The 14,859-nt window shown below is 56.7% G+C and overlaps 3 protein-coding genes across 55 annotated transcripts in view; 2 read left to right on the top strand and 1 right to left on the bottom strand.

The window, feature by feature from the left end:
- STMN3 (stathmin 3) overlaps nt 1–14,859 on the bottom strand; it is a 239,048-nt gene that overhangs the window by 22,930 nt on the left and 201,259 nt on the right. The window contains exon 1 of one of the 47 annotated variants that reach the window (XM_050746364.1): nt 9,446–9,455. The exons of 44 other annotated variants lie outside the window; for them this stretch is intronic. The gene's annotated coding sequence lies outside the window, so the exon portion shown is untranslated. Of the gene's footprint in view, nt 1–4,161; nt 4,172–9,142; nt 9,153–9,445; nt 9,456–14,859 lie in introns of those variants that run through there. 2 more of the 47 variants (XM_050746369.1, XM_050746400.1) reach the window with 2 other exon arrangements.
- Nucleotides 1–14,859, top strand: part of ZGPAT (zinc finger CCCH-type and G-patch domain containing) — an 81,297-nt gene that overhangs the window by 9,522 nt on the left and 56,916 nt on the right. The gene's annotated exons all lie outside the window — the stretch shown is intronic.
- The window catches only part of RTEL1 (regulator of telomere elongation helicase 1), a 38,073-nt gene that overhangs the window by 5,712 nt on the left and 17,502 nt on the right, over nt 1–14,859 (top strand). For all 7 annotated transcript variants that reach the window (XM_050746036.1, XM_050746034.1, XM_050746035.1 and 4 more), the window contains 6 exons: nt 2,548–2,623; nt 3,667–3,751; nt 7,476–7,541; nt 9,408–9,561; nt 13,439–13,477; nt 13,552–13,630. In XM_050746036.1, the coding sequence (XP_050601993.1) occupies nt 2,548–2,623; nt 3,667–3,751; nt 7,476–7,541; nt 9,408–9,561; nt 13,439–13,477; nt 13,552–13,630 (499 nt within the window). The remainder of the gene's footprint in view (nt 1–2,547; nt 2,624–3,666; nt 3,752–7,475; nt 7,542–9,407; nt 9,562–13,438; nt 13,478–13,551; nt 13,631–14,859) is intronic.

Genomic DNA, 14,859 nt, shown 5'->3' with positions numbered 1-14,859 from the left:
TTTGCTGTGTCTTTTGTTCTGGTGGCACCAAGGACCTCCAGTCACCTTGATGTGTGGTTGTCCAGGCCTTTTTGGTGGTCCTGAGAAGGGGTCTGAGGGGCTCTGCCTCTGCTGCCAGGTTCCCTGATGGAAGCTGCCCACTCGTCCTGGTGGTGCCCACAGGACGTGACTCTGGGACAGGAGGGCAGATGTGCTGTTGGAGATTCTCAGCCCGTCGTCATTTCCAAAGTCCTCACCCGCATTTCTGGGACAGGACAGGAGTGCCTGCTGGGTGTCCCCAGTCCCATGCAGCGGGGGTCCTTGGGATAGTGTGGAACGCTGAGTGTGGGCCTGTCCGGCGGTGGTCCTGGACAAGGGTAGCACCCCTGTGGCCGCCGGGCCTGGTGCCTGGTGCCTAGCGGGGAGGCCGTTGACCGCCTCCTGTGCTGCTTCCATCCGTGTCAGGCCTCTGGGTGTTGGGCCCCCATCTGTCTCCCCCCAGGCCTGTGGGATCAGTCCAAGAAGACTCAGTCCAGCCCCAGCCTGTCCCCCTTGGCTTGGGCTCTCACTGCCCGACCTGGCAGGAGGTTGCCTAGCGGTGAACCTTTGCATCCTGTCTGCCCCCTGGACAGGCTCTGAGGGGGTGTCTGCAACACCTGTGCCAGCCTGGGCATCTTTTTTTTTTTTTTCTTTTGAAACGAAATCTCGCTCTGCCGCCCAGGCTGGAGTGCAGTGGCGTGATCTCAGCTCACTGCAAGCTCCACCTCCCGGGTTCACGCCATTCTCCTGCCTCAGCCTCCCGAGTAGTTGGGACTACAGGTGCCCGCCACCATGCCCGGCTAGTTTTTTGTATATTTTTTTAGTAGAGATGGGGTTTCACCGTGTTAGCCAGGATGGTCTCGATGATCTGACCGCGTGATCCGCCCGCCTCGGCCTCCCAAAGTGCTGGGATTGCAGGCTTGAGCCACCGCGCCCGGCCAGCCTGGGCATCTTTAGAGTGGGCTGCAGCTCCTGGAGGGGTCTGAGAGGAAGGAAGGCAGGTACTTTGTGAATGAAGAGACAGCTAGAGAGCTGGCACCCTTCCTGACCTGCGTCCTGTGAGGACTCTGGTTGGGGACAGCAAGCTTGGGGTCAGCATGGGACAGAGCCTCTGGGAGGCCCCTGCCCCTTGTCCCCCTTCCCCTTGCAGCTCCTGTCCTCGCCCCGCCCTCAGCTCTCTGCCAGGGAAGGTTTGGCAAGTGCCGCTGTGCGGCAGTGCGTGCTGATTGGCTGGTCGTTGCTATGGTGCCGCTCAGGGATATGCTTTTCCTCCCCTGCCTTCCCTGCTATCCCTGGGAGCGTCTGGAGTTGAGTCATCACTGGTGTGTGTGTGTGTGTGTGTGAGTGTGTGTGTGAGTGTGAGAGAGTGTGTGTGTGTGAGTGTGTGAGTGTGAGTGTGTGAGTGTGTGTGAGAGTGTGTGTGAGAGTGTGTGTGAGTGTGTGTGAGTGTGAGAGTGTGTGTGTGAGTGTGAGTGTGAGTGTGTGAGAGAGTGTGTGTGTGTGTGAGTGTGTGAGTGTGAGTGTGTGAGTGTGTGTGTGTGTGAGAGTGTGTGTGAGTGTGTGAGTGTGTGTGTGTGTGTGAGTGTGAGAGTGTGTGTGTGAGTGTGAGTGTGTGAGAGAGTGTGTGTGTGTGTGTGTGTGAGTGTGTGTGTGTGTGAGTGTGTGTTAGTGTGTGTGTGTTTGTGCCCGTGTGCGCTTCTGGCCTCTGCAGCTGAGTCCTGGCTCTCAGGGGGCCTGGCACCTCCCGGGGATGGGCACAAAGCAGCCACGATGCAGCCGGGAGCTGGGGAAGGCCCCATTGCCCCACACGGCTGCCCTAAGACTCTGGGGTGCTTCTTGGAAGAGGTCCCTGCTTCTGTCTGTGTTTAAGCAGCTCCCTAAGGAGTTCTTGTGGTTCCAGGTTGGGGGCCTGTGCTGTGGAGGCGAGGGAGGGGCAGGACCCCCAACTCCCTGAAGCCTTTTCTGGCCTGGTCCTCTCAGCCAGCATAGGCAGGGCCCTTTCCCAGGGCTGCCATGCTGCAGAGGGGAGCGGGCCACCATGTAGCCTAGGAAAACCTGACGTTCCTTTCGCTGGCAGTTCTGGGCCTGTTGTGGTTGGCAGGGAAGCTGAGCCACGGTGCTAATCACAGGGGCACCTCCAGGATTTTTGGGAGATGCCTCCGTGGGCTGGGGCGATACGCTGAGGAGCTGTTCTTCCCTGCCCTGAGGAGGGCTGAGTGTAGCCGTCACCCCTGTCCTGTCTTGGGCTGTCTCAGGGAGGATGCATAGAACCCTCGGAACCCTGCTGGCCCCTGTTTGATCCACCCTCAACCTCAGGCCTTCTAGGGGCACAGGAGGGCTCCGTCGGGATCACTGCGGGTGGGGGCCTCCCTTGGACACCTGAGACCCTCAATGGGTGCTTTGTGGCACGTTCATGATTGGGGCGGGGGGCACCCAGCCCTGCCTGCCGTGTAGGAGCTGTTCTGTCCTGGGCGTCCCTCTGTGGTTGGGACCCGGAGGGTGTGTGTTTACCCCGCCTCACACCTGCAGAGAAAGGCCTGGAGCAGGAGCTGGCCAGCCCCATCCTGGACATCGAGGACTTGGTCAAGAGCGGAAGCAAGCACAGGTGAGACCCCTCAGTGAGGCCACGACCACTGTCCTTCCATGGCCCAGCTCTCCTGTGACCTGTGGAGGCCCAGATATGTTTCTTCCCTTTTCTTTGTTCCTTTCTAAGTCGTGAAACTAACCACCGTTTAGTGTGAGAAAGTTAAAGCAGCTCTGAGGAACGTAGAGTAAAAAGCGAAACCGCCTCCCATTTCCCTGGCCGTCAGCCACCCCAGGAGCCACCGTGGAGCGGGGACAGAGCCCTGCAGGCTTGTGTCTGTGTGGAAGCACGCACGGTTTTGTCTGCACAGACTGGTCTGCAGTTTGCCGTTTTCACTCAGCGTTGTGGGTAGCTTCGCATGCTGGTGCTGGTCGTCCGGCTTCGTTCTTCTGAGGACAGCAAATATGTCCTTTGTCCACCTCTTTTATAGTTTCAGAGATTCAAGTTATAATAAAGCTTTTCTTATATTGAGGGGGAGAGCTCCTGCCCCTCTTTTTTTTTTGAGACAGAGTCTCGCTCTGCTGTCCAGGCTGGAGTGCAGCGTCGTGATCTTGGCTCACTGCAGTCTCAACCTCCCAGGCTCAAGTGATTCTCTCAGCTCAGCCTCCCAAGTAGCTGGGACTGCAGGCATGCACCACCACGCCTGGTTAATTTTTGTATTTTTTGTACGGACAGGGTCTCACTCTGTTGCTCAGTCCAGTCTCGAACTCCTGAGCTCAAGAGTTCCACCCGCCTCGGCCTCCCAAAGTTCTGGGATTCCAGGCGTGAGCACCACGCCCGACCCAGCTCTGCTTTGTTTTAGTGGTTCTGTTTGTGTTTGTTTCTGATGACCTCTATCCAGGAATAGGGTTGGTTTTTCTTTTCCATCGAGTTTTTAAAGAGATGATGATTTACATGGTTTAAAACTCATGTGGACTCCCCGTCCATCCCAGACAGCGGCTTCCCACCTGGACCCCATGCTCAGGATTAGGGCTCCTTCCGGGTCAGAAGACGTGGCGGCCCCAGCCTCGGGTCACCGTCCCCTGCACGGGGTGCTCACAGCATCTTCCCCTCCTCGTTCCCAGGGTGTGCCCTTACTACCTGTCGCGGAACCTGAAGCAGCAAGCCGACATCGTCTTCATGCCGTACAATTACTTGTTGGATGCCAAGGTGGGGGCTCAGTCTGCGTCGCTGACAACTCCTGATGTCCAGGGGGGTTCCTGGGCTTGGGAAAGGCCGTCCGAGCCTTTGCTGCTGCAGGGACTTAGAGCAGCAGGCCTGGGTGGGAGAGCTCACCTGTCACTGGGCAGGGGCTCAACCTGGCCAGACACACTGGTGAGCACCCCCAGGCCCTGGGTCAGTTGTTCTGAGCAATCTGGGAGTGGGCAGGCTGGTGGGAGTGAGGAGAGGCCTCCAGGCTGTGGTCCACAGGCCAGTGCCCACTCTTGATCCTGACAGCTCAGGTTCTCTCCTTCACGTCCGATCACAGGAAGCAAAGCACTGAGAACACGGGAAGCCCACTCACTCCCCTCCTCCCAGCCCCACGCTCACTCCCCGCCATGCCCGGCCCCACACTCACTCCCCCCCATGCCCGGCCCCACACTCACTTCCCTCCTCGTACCCTGTACTCACCCACATGCTGTTGTGCCCCACACTTTTTATTTAGTGCAGGTGGCATCTCGCCGTGGGTCAGTGACTTGTGTTCACATGGCGATGACGTGGTGACGCTTCCAGATCCCTCTGTTGGTTCGCTCATTCTCAGGGTGTATATTTATCAAGAGCCCATCGTGCTGGGGGCTGTTCTAGGCATAGCAAGACTGGCTTCATTCATGTGGAGCTTTGATTCTAGCGGTGGGGACAGGTAGACAGCAGAAGAGTAAGCCCGTGAGCCAACGAGACTGAAGAGAAGTAGAGCAGAGCGAGGAGGTGGAGACAGAGCCGAGTGGGCAGGGCCCAAGTGCGATGTCGGCAGGAGATGGGGAATGCTGATGTGTCTGAGGGGAGCCCGAGCTGGTGCAGCAGAGCAAGGGAGGAGGCGGGGGGCCGACTCCTGGGCAGCGATTGTAGAACCCCACGGAGAGCTGGTGAGGTTTGCCGTGGTTGTGGTGAGGTTTGCCGTGGTTGTGGGTGACTCGATGCTTTGAGCCGTGGCTGCCCCTGGGAACCACCTGGAGAGCTTCTAACCCAACCAGGCCCTTCCCTGGGACAATTCTGTCACAGCTGGTAAGCTAAGTCCAACACTTTCACGGAAACACAGAAGATCTAAAACAGCATGATGACCGTGAAGAACAGAGCTGGAGGACTCACCTCACTGGTTTCAAGACTCCTCTAAAGCTGCAGGAGTGGAGGTGGAGACGGCTCAGCTCAGGCACAGGCCTGCAGGCCGTGGAGAAGGCAGCAAGCTCCAGCTGACTCACACGCTTGCGGTCATTGTTTTTTTTTTTTCAGTTGGAATCTCGCTCTGTCACCCCAGTTGGACTGCAGTGGCACTATCTCGGCTCACTGCAGCCCCCACCTCCTGGGTTCAAGCGATTCTCCCACATCAGCCTCCCGAGTCACTGGGATTACAGGCGTGCGCCACCACGCCCTGCCTGTGATGATTGTTTTTTGACAAATGCGCCAATGTAATTGAGAGAGGAAATGAAGGTTGATTTTTGGTTTTCTGAAAAAGTGGTGCTAAGAACAGCTGGATATCTGGAAAACAGTGAATCTTAACTCTTGCTTTACTCTATATAAACCTAAATGTAAAAGCTAAACTAAAAGTTATAGAAAGAAACATGGTGGAGGTCTTTGCAACTCTGGGGTAGGCAAAGATTTCTTAGTGTGGATACATAAGGCACTAGCCATGAAGAAAAACATTAAAATTTGGATTTCACCAAAATTTAAAGCTTAAACCCTTTAGAAGACTTGAGAAAATTAAAGAGAAGTTATGGAAAGGGAGAAAATGCTTCTGTCTTTCAGAGGACTTAGAAAACATTTTTCAGCCCTCCTCATATTTTAAAGGACCTTTGACCAGAGTATGTAAAATTCTCTCATAACTAAGCAAAAAACCCAGTTAACCAGTGGGAAAGGATCTGCACAGACGTTTCACCAAGATGGACGGAGTGGCCAGTTGGGCACATGGAAGGACGCCCAGCATCTCCAGTCACAGGAGAAGGCAGATTAAAGCCACGGGGAGCCGGCACTACGGTCCCGCTAGCATGCTGAAATTCAGAAGCCTGAGTGTGGCACGAGGAGGTGGAACAGCTGGATCTCATCCATTGCTGCTGAGCTGTGAAGCTGTGTAGCCACTCCACAAACACGTGTGGCGAACAGCCGAACCGGGAGAAGGGAAGACGTGTTCAAAGATTTGTGTGTGGCCAGGCTCAGTGGCTCACACCTGTAATCCCAGAACTTTAGGGGCCAAGGCTCAGGGATCGCTTACGCCCAGGAGTCTGAGACCAGCCTGGGCAACATAGGGAGACCCCATCTCAAAAAAAAAGAAAAAAGAAAAAAAAAGACTTCAATGTGCAAGTTTACCAGAGCTTTGTTTAAGTTGCCAGAACTGGGAAGCTGCCCACGTGAGTCCATCCACTGGTGAATGGACAAACCGTGGTTCGCAAACCCCAACAGCAGCCACGGGCATGGGCTGTGGTCACACAGCAGCAGGGAGCCAGTGAGTCTCAGATGTGCTAACCCAGAGGCCAACTGAGGAGGACCTACTGTTTTTTGTTTTTTGATTTTTGTTTTGAGACAGAGTCTTGCTCTGTGGTGCAGGCTGGAGTGCAGTGGTGTGGTCTTGGCTCACTGCAGCCTCTGCCTCTCGGGTTCAAGCAGTTCTCCTGCCTCAGCCTTCCGAGTAGCTGGGACTACAGGCACCCGCCACCACACCCGGCTAATTTTTGTATTTTTAGTAGAGATGGCATTTCGCCATGTTGGCCAGGCTGGTTTCAAACTCCTGACCTTGTGATCCACTCACCTTGGCCTCCCAAAGTGCTGGGATTACAGGCGTGAGCCACCGTACCCGGCTGGACCTACTGTTTTATTCCGTTTATATGATGCTGTATTAATAGAAGAGGCAGGGGTGGGGCTGGTGGTTATGTGGTGCACTTAACTGCCAGAACTCAGTACGCTTAAAATGGGCATCTTAGTGTGTGAAAATTTAAAAGTACCAAAGCTGGACCCCACCCCAGCTTGCTCCCATGACACTCTGTGGTGGGACCTGGGAGTTGGGTGGTTTTTTTTTTTTTTTTTTTTTTCAGATGGAGTCTCACTCTGTCGCCCAGGCTGGAGTGCAGTGGTGCAATCTCGGCTCACTGCAACCTCTGCCTCCCAGATTAAAGCGATTCTCCTGCCTCAGCCTTCTGAGTAGCTGGGGTTACAGGCGCACACCACCACGCCCGGCTAATTTTTGTGTTTTTAGTAGAGATGGGGTTTCACCATGTTGGTCAGGCTGGTCTCGAACTCCTGACCTCGTGATCCGCCCGCCTCGGCCTCCCACAGTGCTGGGATTACAGGTGGGAGCCACCGCGCCCGGCCTGGAGTTGGGTTTGTAGATCTCCCTGAGTGGGGCCGGGGCAGAGAACTGCTGGGTCTGGGTCTTCCTGGCTCCTGTGGTCTGTGGCTGGCTGACTGCGGTGGCCGGGGGCTCCCAGGACGTCGTGGCCGTCCGTCTTGCTGAGCGTGGCGCGTGCCTTTCCATGCTGTGCGTGAGCGTCTCCCGGCGTGGCGAGCTGCTGCTTCGGGTGGGGCGGTGTTGCCAGGTTGCCATCCAGATCTGGCCTCTCCTCTCCACGTCGCCGGCGGTGTTTGTCATCGGCACTTGCGATGTTCGATGCCGGCCGCACGTGCCTTGGTTTCCCTCCTTCCTGCCCCTGTGAGCTCCAGCACTGTGTCCCTTCTCTTCCTCCTGTAGAGCCGCAGAGCACACAGCATTGACCTGAAGGGGACGGTCGTGATCTTTGACGAAGCTCACAATGTGGTGAGTCTCCACTGCCTCCTAAACGCCTCCTGTTTCTTCAAGAGCAGCGCAAACCTTTCTGGAGGGGCTCTGGCCAAACCCTTGCAGCCTTCGGTGCCCAGGACTGAGGACTGAGCACCCCAGGAGCTTCTGCACCACTTCCCACTCTGATCCGATGCCTCTGCTGGGGCTGGAGACTGGCCAGCTGGGCCAGGGACCTGCCCCTCAGGCGCAGGGCCCCCACAGGCCACTCCCCAGGCCTTCCCTCTAGCCAGCTAGGGGTCAGCCTGGGCCAGGGGTGTCTCCTCTGCCCTCGGCTTCTGTCACCAGGGCAGCAGCAGGCGTGTGGTCTCGCCTGCGGTGTCTCTGCCCTTCCGGCCACATGGCCTGAGGCTGAGGCAGGAGAATCGCTTGAACCCTGGAGGTGGAGGCTGCAGTGAGCCAGGATCACACCGCTGCACTCCAGCCTGGGTGACAGAGCGGGATTCTGTGTCAAAAAAAAAAAAAATGTTGACTGGGTGCAGTAGGTCACGCCTATAATCCCAGCACTTTGGGAGGCCGAGGCGGGCGGATCATGAAGTCAAGAGATCAAGACTATCCTGGCCAACATAGTGAAACCCCATTTCTACTAAAAATACAAAAATATTAGCTGGGCGTGGTGGTGGGTGCCTGTAGTCCCAGCTACTCAGGAGGCTGAGGCAGGAGAATTGCTCGAACCCGGGAGGTGGAGGTTGTAGTGAGCCAAGATCACACTATTGCACTCTAGCCTGGTGACAGCGAGACTCCGTCTCAAAAAAAAAAAAAAAAAATTGGCAACTCCATTGAAATAATTGTTTGTTTTTTGAGACAGGGTCTCATTCTGTCGTCCAGGCTGGAGTTCAGTGGTGTGATCTTGGTCCACTGCAACCTCCACCTCCTGGGCTCAAGCCATCCTCCTACTTCATCCTCCCAAGTAACCGGGACTACAGGTGCACACCACCACGCCTGGCTAATTTTTGTATTTTTTGTAGAGATGGGGTTTTGCATCATTGCCCAGGCTGGTTTTGAACTCCTGAGCTCAAGTGATCTGTCCACCTCAGCCTCCCAAAGTGCTGGGATCACAGGTGTGAGCCGCTGCGCCTGGCCTGAAATAATCGTTTCTCAATATTGGTGTGGGCCAGACAGTCGTGTTTGGACCTGCTTGTGGCCTGGCCTTAGAGACCCCAGGGCGTGGCTTTGGGGACTTGGCTGTCAGCCTCCTGTGCCTTGTGCACCCAACCCCATTCCTGCTTTCTGGAACCTCGATCCTATCCTGCTCTGTGGTGATCCGGGTGATTTGGGCTCCCGATCCTATCCTGCTCTGTGGTGATCCGTGTGATTCGGGCTCCTGATCCTATCCTGCTCGGTGGTGATCCCGGTGATTCAGGCCCCCGATCCTATCCTGCTCTGTGGTGATCCACGTGTGCTCGGGCTCCTGATCCTATCCCGCTCTGTGGTGATCTGGGTGATTCGGGCTCCCGATCCTGTCCTGCTCTGTGGTGATCCGGGTGATTCAGGCTCCTGATCCTATCCTGCTCTGTGGTGATCCCGGTGATTCGGGCCCCCAATCTTATCCTGCTCTGTGGTGATCCCGGTGATTCGGGCCCCCAGTCCTATCCCGCTCTGTGGTGGTCCGGGTGATTTGGGCTCCTGATCCTATCCTGCTCTGTGGTGATCCGTGTGATTCAGGCTCCTGATCCTGTCCTGCTCGGTGGTGATCCCAGTGATTCGGGCCCCCGATCCTATCCTGCTCTGTGGTGATCCGTGTGATTCGGGCTCCTGATCCTATCCTGCTCTGTGGTGATCCCGGTGATTTGGGCTCCCGATCCTATCCTGCTCTGTGGTGATCTGGGTGTGCTCGGACTCCAGGAGAAGATGTGTGAAGAATCAGCGTCCTTTGACCTGACCCCCCATGACCTGGCTTCAGGACTGGACGTCATAGACCAGGTGCTGGAGGAGCAGACCAAGACTACGCAGCTGGGCGAGCCCCACCAGGAGTTCAGCACAGACTCCCCCAGCCCAGGTGCGTTCATAGCCAGGCTGCTCGGTCCTGAGGCCTGCGCTGCTACAGGGGGCAGCCTGCCCTGTGGCTGTGTGTGGTCGGCCTGGGCACTGTCTGTTCAGGCTGGCACTGCAGGGCACCCACTTCTCTCAGAGGCTTCTCGGGTGTGAATTGTTTGGGGTCCTGTAGGCTGTGGAAGGGCTGGTATCGTTCAGTAGTTCTGGTATTTTCCGAAGACCTATGTCTTCTCCCAGCCAGTGTCAACTTGGCTTCTACTGTGTAAATTTAGAGAACTATACTTTGTGAAGCTGAGATGGGAGCATCGCTTGAGGCCAGGAGTTCGAGACCAGCCTGGGCAACATAGCGAAACCTCGCCTCTACCAAAAAATTAGCCAGGTGTGGTGGTATGGTCCTGTGGTCCTGTGGTCTGAGCTTTTCTGGAGGCTGAAGTGGGAGGAGCTCTTGAGCCCGGGAGGCAGAGCTTGCCCCAGATGGCTCCACTGTACTCCAGCCTGGGCGACAGAGTGAGGCTGTCTCAAAAAAAAAAAAAAAAAAGTAAAGTAAAACTAACTATATTCACTGTAAGGGCATTTTGTATGTTTAAATGACCCACACATCGGGCCTGCATCACTTGCTGTGCCCGTAGGTTCCTTCCCAGTGTTCGTCCAGAGGCGTATTTCCACACAGCGCTAGTCACGGCATACGTGGAAAACGCAGAAACCCCCGTGGATGTGGTCGGTTGGTCTGTACTGTCTGTGTTTTCTTCCTTTCTTTTTTTTTTTTGAGATGGAGTTTCACTCTTGTTGCCCAGGCTGGAGTGCAATGGTGCGATCTTGGCTCACTGCAACTTCCTCCTCCCAGGTTCAAGTGATTCTCCTGCTTCAGCCTCCCAAGTAGCTGGGACTACAGGCGCGCGCCACCACGCCCAGCTAATTTTGTATTTTTAGCAGAGTCAGGGTTTCTCCATGTTGGCCAGGCTGGTCTCAAACTCCAGGTGATCTGCCCACCTCGGCCTCCTGAAGTGCTGGGATCCAGGCGTGAGCCACCGCGCCCGGCCTGTGTCGTGTTTTCTGCGTGGCCTCTGTAAACAGCTGACTAGGAGTCTGTGAGTATCTTCATTGGTTCCGCTGTGACTTGCGTGTGAGCATCTCCAGCATCAGCTTTCCTCATTTTCCTTTGAAATCGCACATGTGGACGGACACCATGGGGACCCTGGACCCTGGGCAGCCTCGTCCTCACCCTTCTCACCAGGGTGGCTGCTTGGGAGAGAGTGAGTTTGCGAACTTGGCATTTGTTCTGGCTGTAGGATCCGTTTATATATATACACATATTTAAGTGACAGGGTCTGACTCTGTTGCCCAGGCTGGAATGCGGTGGCGCGATCTTAGCTCCCTGTAGCCTCAGCCTCCTGGGCTCGTGGGGTCTTCCCGTCTCAGCCTCTTAAAGCACCGGGACTGCAGGCGGTCGCCACTGCCATCGGATCTCAAGGCTGCCACGCAGGGCGCTGCGGTAGGGGAAGGGGTTCCTGGGACTTTGAACGCTCCACCTCCCTCTTCTCCACAGTCCCCCAACCCCACCTCTAACGGGGAGTGGATGGCCACCTCTTTCCATCCTTTGCCTGGCGCAGGGTGGGGAGAATGACAGGTCTCCTTCCCGCATCTCGGCAGCTGCCCTTTCGTCGGTTATATGACGTGGGAGAGACACCGGCCACCCCCAGGGCTGTGTGACGTGGGAGAGACCCCGGCCACCCCCAGGGCTGTGTGACGTGGGAGAGACCCCGGCCACCCCCAGGGCTGTGTGACGTGGGAGAGACCCCGGCCACCCCCAGGGCTGTGTGACGTGGGAGAGACCCCGGCCACCCCCAGGGCTGTGTGACGTGGGAGAGACCCCGGCCACCCCCAGGGCTGTGTGACGTGGGAGAGACCCCGGCCACCCCCAGGGCTGTGAACACCGCCACAGGGGCCTTCTCCGCTCTTCAGTTTTGTTAGTTACGTGACATGCAGGGCTTTTCGTTGTAACTAGTGGGGGATGTGTGGTGAGGGGGGCTTCTGCCGCCTCATTCAGGACCGGAACTTCAGTTTTCATCGCTATTTGTCCTCCTACGCCTTTGGAGATGGGGTCTGGCTCTGTTACCCAGGCTAGAGAGCAGTGGTGCCATCAGGGCTCACGGCAGCCTCCTCCTCCTGCAGCCATCGCCTCTTGGGCTCACGCGATCCTCCTGCCTTGGCCTCCCAAACTCCTGGGACTACTACAGACGTGCGCCACCGTGCTTGGCAGGGTTCATTCTTTTCCTCACACTTTATTTATTGGAGAGCCTGGTAGAGCGCCTGGTTTGCACGATCTGGTTGTTGAGACGTTGAGAGGAACCCTGCGGAGTCTGAATCTGGGTATGGGAGGGGCAGTCACACGAGTTCCCCGGTGTCCTCGTCTCCTCCGCACTTAGGTGCCCTTAGGTGGCTTGAGGACCCCAGTTAGACTGGGGCCACCCTTTGCCTGGCTCCAGGCGGGATGTCCTTTCTATCAGGAGGCTCACAGTATCTGCTTTCCAGTTTCTTCCGACGTTAACGTTGTTGCTGCTGAACACCTGACTCTGTTGATTATTGGGGGATTGCAAGATGGTAGTGTGCCAATTCTGTCGCTTAGTCAGTTAGCAGGAATAATCTAGCACCATGCTCTGCATCGCATCAGCCGTGTGGTGATCCCATTCACACAGGAAAGGCGGGATAAATGCTGGCTGTGGGCCGGGTGTGCTGTCCCACATCTGTAATCCCAGCACTTTGGGAGGCCAGGGCGGTCAGATCACGAGGTCAGAGATTGAGACCATCCTGGCCAACATGGTGAAACCCCGTCTCTACTAAAAATACAAAAAAAACCCCAAAACATGAGTGGGCCGTGGTGGCGCGTGCTTGTAATCCCAGCTACTGGGGAGACTGAGGCAGGAGAATCACTTGAACCCGGGGGGCGGAGGTTGCAGAGAGCTGAGATCGCGCCACTGCACTCCAGCCTCACAACAAAGCGAGACTCTGTCTCAATAATCAATCAGTCAATCAATCAGACGTCATCAGTGAATGTACGTGAGCGTGTAGGGATTGGTCCTGCTCCGCGCACCACCCTGAATCTCACTCCTGACCTCCGTTCTCCACCTCGAGGTGTTTTCATGTGGGCCCGTGTGTCTTGACCCCGGCAGTTGTGGCCTCTTTGCTGTCTGGGAGTCAGGATTTTTCACACTCATGTCCTGCTCCAGACCTGGAATCAGCCAAGTCTCCAAGAAGCTCTGGTTTCTTTTCCTGCAAGGTGGTATTTCAGGACCCACGATGCGGCAACAGGCTGGTCATGGTTACTGGGTTGGTCATTGTTACTGGGTGTTTTTGTGGAGATACATCCATACGCACAGATGTGTTCACAAATGTTAACTCTGAAGGTAAACCACCCGGCTGGGCACAAGGGCTCACCGGTAATCCCAGCACTTTGGGAGACCGAGACAGTTGGATGACCTGAGGTCCGGAATTTAAGACCAGCCTGGGCAACATGGTGAAACCCCATCTCTACTAAAAACACAAAAATTAGCCAGGTGTGGTGGCACACGCCGGTAGTCCCAGCCAGTTGGGAGACAGACATGCTGGAACCTGGGACACGGAGGTTGCAGAGAGCAGAGATGGTGCCGCTGCACCCCAGCCTGGGTGACAGGGTGACACCCTGTCTCAAAAATAAATAGATAAATAAAGGGAAAACGCCTCCTCTTGGTGTCTCCAGTTTGGACTGGCTGGCATGGGTTCTGGTAGCCTCTTCCCCCATGGTGGCGTCCTTTTTTCCATGCCGGGAATCCTGGTTCTCAAGGGCGGGGTTGTTGGTCTGAGTGTGACACAGACTGTGCCTTTGCTGCCTTTCTCTTGCCCAGGGCTGAGCATGGAGCTGGAAGACATTGCAAAGCTGAAGAGTAAGTGCTGCCCTCCCCACCTTCTTGCGGCTGGGTGGGGCCTCCCCCTGATGCCTCCTCAACCCGACCTGCAGTGATCCTGCTCCGCCTGGAGGGGGCCATCGATGCCGTTGAGCTGCCTGGAGACGACAGCGGTGTCACCAAGCCAGGGAGGTGAGAGGCGGGGAGCCAGCTGCTTCACTGCAGGCCCAGCCTAGAGCTAGAGATAGGCCGTGGTGCAGTCCTGGGCTGTCCCACCAGTGAGGCCTGTTTTCAGGCCCGTTTTCCCTTTTTGAGACCTGGTAGGAGCGCCCGGTTTGCATGATCTGGTTGTTGAGATGTTGAGAGGAATAGCACACGCATCCACGGAACAGCACACACACGCCCACGGAATAGCACACACACGCCCACAGAACAGCACCCACGGAACAGCACACACCCCCACGGAACAGCACACACACCCACGGAACAGCACACACACCCCCACGGAACAGCACACACTCCCCCACGGACCAGCACACACACTCCCACGGAACAGCACACACCCCCACGGAACAGCACCCACGGAACAGCACACTCCCCCACGGAACAGCACACACACCCCCATGGAACAGCACACACCCCCACGGAACAGCACACACACACCCACGGAACAGCACACGCCCCCACGGAACAGCACACACTCCCACGGAACAGCACACACCCCCACGGAACAGCACACACACCCCCACGGAACAGCACACCCACGGAACAGCACACGCCCCCACGGAACAGCACACACACCCCCACGGAACAGCACACACACCCCCACGGAACAGCACACACACCCACGGAACAGCACACGCTCCCACGGAACAGCACAGACACTCCCACGGAACAGCACACACGCCCCCACGGAACAGCACACGCCCCCACGGAACAGCACCCACACTCCCACGGAACAGCACCCACGGAACAGCACACACACACACCCACGGAACAGCACACACACACCCACGGAACAGCACACACACTCCCACGGAACAGCACACACCTCCACAGAACAGCACACACACATCCACGGAACAGCACACACATCCACGGAACAGCACACACACACCCACGGAACAGCACACACACTCCCACGGAACACCACACACCCATGGAACAGCACACACTCCCACGGAACAGCACACACCCCCCCACGGAACAGCACACACCCCCCCACGGAACAGCACACACCCCCACGGAACAGCACACACACCCACGGAACAGCACACACACACCCACGGAACAGCACAGACACTCCCACGGAACAGCACACACGCCCCCACGGAACAGCACACGCCCCCACGGAACAGCACCCACACTCCCACGGAACAGCACCCACGGAACAGCACACACACCCACGGAACAGCACACAC

The sequence above is a fragment of the Macaca thibetana genome, chromosome 10 (genome assembly GCF_024542745.1).
Source record: "Macaca thibetana thibetana isolate TM-01 chromosome 10, ASM2454274v1, whole genome shotgun sequence".
Taxonomy (NCBI): Eukaryota; Metazoa; Chordata; class Mammalia; order Primates; family Cercopithecidae; genus Macaca; species Macaca thibetana.
The sequence above is the reverse complement of the archived record's forward strand: the minus strand, read 5'-3'. Positions and strand labels throughout refer to the sequence as shown.